The 2,912-nt window shown below is 46.6% G+C and overlaps 1 protein-coding gene across 2 annotated transcripts; it reads right to left on the reverse strand.

Annotated features, from left to right (window-relative positions):
* Positions 1-622: 622 nt before the first annotated feature.
* On the reverse strand, positions 623-2,527 carry LOC123166477 (alpha carbonic anhydrase 7). 2 transcript variants are annotated; one of them, XM_044584283.1, is made up of 6 exons: positions 2,381-2,521; positions 1,830-2,257; positions 1,435-1,602; positions 1,219-1,272; positions 969-1,126; positions 623-878 (listed from the first exon to the last, which is right to left on the reverse strand). In XM_044584283.1, the coding sequence occupies exons 1-5, from the start codon at positions 2,478-2,480 to the stop codon at positions 1,019-1,021; spliced, it is 858 nt and encodes a 285-aa protein (XP_044440218.1). In that variant the 5' UTR covers positions 2,481-2,521; the 3' UTR covers positions 623-878; positions 969-1,018. The 2 variants fall into 2 exon arrangements, with proteins under 2 accessions (XP_044440218.1, XP_044440217.1); XM_044584282.1 differs by having other exon boundaries at positions 1,219-1,602; positions 2,381-2,527.
* Between the last annotated feature and the right edge of the window lie 385 nt (positions 2,528-2,912).

Raw genomic sequence — 2,912 nt, forward strand, 5'->3', positions numbered from 1 at the left:
GAGCACACTTTTCCATCCAGGGCTACCGACGTGATTTACAAACTATGTGGCTTCTTGCAGTTGTGGAAACCTCTCTCCAAGCAACAACTTCGTGAATCGCGAGACAATCGAGCGGCTGGGCAGGGCTTGACAAGTGCGTGCCTCCGCATATGCGTGCCCCCTGCGAATTTCCGTGTACAACCCACGGAATAAATCTCATGAATGGGACATCGGCAGAATCGGCCAAGGTACGCACCAATATATCATGTGAATCTAGTCTTCGGGCACTACATTGGCTCACGGACAAGTCTCTCTGCCTATGGGACCATTGACAAGCGTCCATATGGTACAGCCTATGGGGGATCCTTTTGCGATACACAGGTGTGCTGTAATGCATGCCATTATTTGACGGCCCATGCAGACTGCTGTCGTGAATCACATGCATCATATTCACCAAGCCAACACTGCTCTCGTGAATCTAGTCCTCTTTCTCTTCTCTCTCTCTCCCTGTCTTGTTACCACGTGAATATCTGGGTCCTACTCAGACGCGTGGCATATCTTGCAGCCTATCGGATAACTAGAACAAAATACTGGACCGCTACACCTTCGGATGACAACAAAACTATGTAATAAGATGGCACACTAGATTGAATCTGATGTCCAATGATTGAAGAAGTAAGTCGCCGAGATGCGCTTTTTATTGAAATATAAAGAAAGAAAACACAAATAAGTTGGTCTACAAAGATTGGAGTCTTGTTATCCAGGTATTGAAAACAACACCAAGAACATGTCCTTGACTTCAAATTTATTATGGAATGAACAAACATCCCCGCTTGGTGCAGAGTCATCGTCGTTGCAAATTTTCCCCAGGCATCGCTTTTCTTCGTCGTTGCCAACAACTGAGGGCATGGCAAAATATATAGTCTTCATTAGAAACAACTATTTTCTATCGACAATAAGGTAGTCAAATTACCTTGAGATTATCTTACATTAACACGCATACTGTCTATCCCTGTGGCTGGCTGAAGTCTTCAGCTCATTAATGATCAGCGGCTGCGTAATAACGTTCATGGTGATCATCAGGGCAGAAAAAACTGATATCTCTGTAGTTCACCTTCTGAAGGGGTCTCGCATTTATATCAAAGCCCTATACACGCAGCACAAAACAAACAAATATATGCACTTCGCTTCCATGAAAACAATTGGAGAAATTAATTAACGGAACAACTTAATAATTACATCATGGACGGCGTCCGTGAGAAGCTTCAGCTGCTCACTCGACACGGTGGCAACCTGCAAAACCAATTTCCTACCCTTAAAAATCTCATAAAAAATTGGGGAGTTAGTTGGAAGATGACTGTATCGTCCAGAAATCAGGTCCATAAGCCAATTTCCCTTAAGTTTAGCATTTGTGATCAAAATGAGGTTGGTGAAAGTCATTAACAATAAAGGTACCCTCTTGATGACTGTCCAGATGACACCCTCGTCGCACCCCGGCGTGGTGAGGGAGCCCATGTATCGGTAATAGGCTTCGCCATGGCCCCTCGCGACCCAAGGATCAACCACGCCGACGTTTTCCTCCTTCTCATTCGTGTTGGCTATCCTCTGCAAGTAAGACTCCAGCTGCATCGATGCATGCAACAGATTGGTTGAAATCAGGGAACGAATTAAAGATATGCCCCCTCCGTTCACAAATGTAAGATGTCTTAACTTTGTTGTGAATTATATAGACACATTTGTTTTAGTGCGTTTGTCCACTTATTTCAGTCTATATGTATACTGTAGTCCATACTTTCCGAAGGAAGTAGTATATTTGCAGGAGATTGATGGATTTCGAGAGACCTACATACCTCATGCAGGAAATGGTTGGGCCTGCCAATCTTGTAGAGGAGGCCGATCACGGCAGCCTTGTTCTCGGCGCTAAGGTGAACCATGTGGAGCTCCATGTTGTACCGGCGGCCGTTTACGCGGTGCTCGCTGGGGGTGTGCCAGTGCAGCTGCCTGAGGTGATACGCGGTACCGTTGATCCACATGCTCCCGGCGTCACCATGGAACATCACCGTGATGTCATGGCCGCGGTTGACCATGGAGGCCTCGGCGGGACGGTAGGAGTGGTTGAGGTAGCCGAGGTGGGGCGCCTGCGAGGCAAGGCGGTCTGAGAGGTCGATGGGCGACTGCAGCAGCCCAGTGCCGCACGTCGCCCACTCTTCCTTGATCTTTCCCCAGTTCTCCGGCCCATTCTCCGCCCCGCAGACGTAGTTGAACTCCGACTCATCGTCTGCATGCAAGAGATGTACGGACATGGATGAATTAATTCATGGTATAAGAGTTCACCAAGACATGCGCAAACATATGCGCGGCGGACATGACGTATAGAAGATTTGCGCTCGAGAGAGCTCACCAGTTTCTTGCTGGGCTCTGGCCGCCGGAACGACGGCTGAGAGCAGCAGGAAGAGGAGGAGGGCCGAGACCGCATCGTGGAGGTGGCGAGCTGAACGCATACTGCTTCTTTGTGTTTTTTGTTGTGTGCCTGCAAACTAGGTGGGTTACCGAAGAGGGGCAGCCTGGTTGGGTATATATACACAGATTTTCTCGTAAAGCTAGCTGATGCCTGATGGGATGCATCCATACTCATGTATATCCATCCACACGTGGGTTTCAAAAAAATCCTATACTACTAAGTGTATAGTCTCTCCGTTCCTTTTTGTTAGGTGTAGTTTTTTTATGCAACTAATTTGGGAATAATACGGGACTGAAATGCTCATGCTTACAACGTTGATTAGAAGATTGATGATTCTTCAAGTTTTTTTTAACAACGTACAATCTCAAGGTAACTCGGTAAATTACGTACACAATCATTCCGATTCAAGGAGGGGTGCAATTGTCATGTGGTTATGAAAAGATGTATACCTAAAAATTTGGAATTTACCTTA

Source organism: Triticum aestivum, chromosome 7D, assembly GCF_018294505.1.
Source record: "Triticum aestivum cultivar Chinese Spring chromosome 7D, IWGSC CS RefSeq v2.1, whole genome shotgun sequence".
Lineage (NCBI taxonomy): Eukaryota > Viridiplantae > Streptophyta > Magnoliopsida > Poales > Poaceae > Triticum > Triticum aestivum.

Coding starts and splice junctions, on each gene's coding strand:
- LOC123166477 (XM_044584282.1), bottom strand. CDS start 2,480: ATGCGTTCAGCTCGCCACCTCCACGATGCGGTCTCGGCCCTCCTCCTC. Junction 2,258..2,380: donor CAGAGCCCAGCAAGAAACTG/GTGAGCTCTCTC, acceptor TCTTGCATGCAG/ACGATGAGTCGGAGTTCAAC. Junction 1,603..1,829: donor CCAACCATTTCCTGCATGAG/GTATGTAGGTCT, acceptor GCATCGATGCAG/CTGGAGTCTTACTTGCAGAG.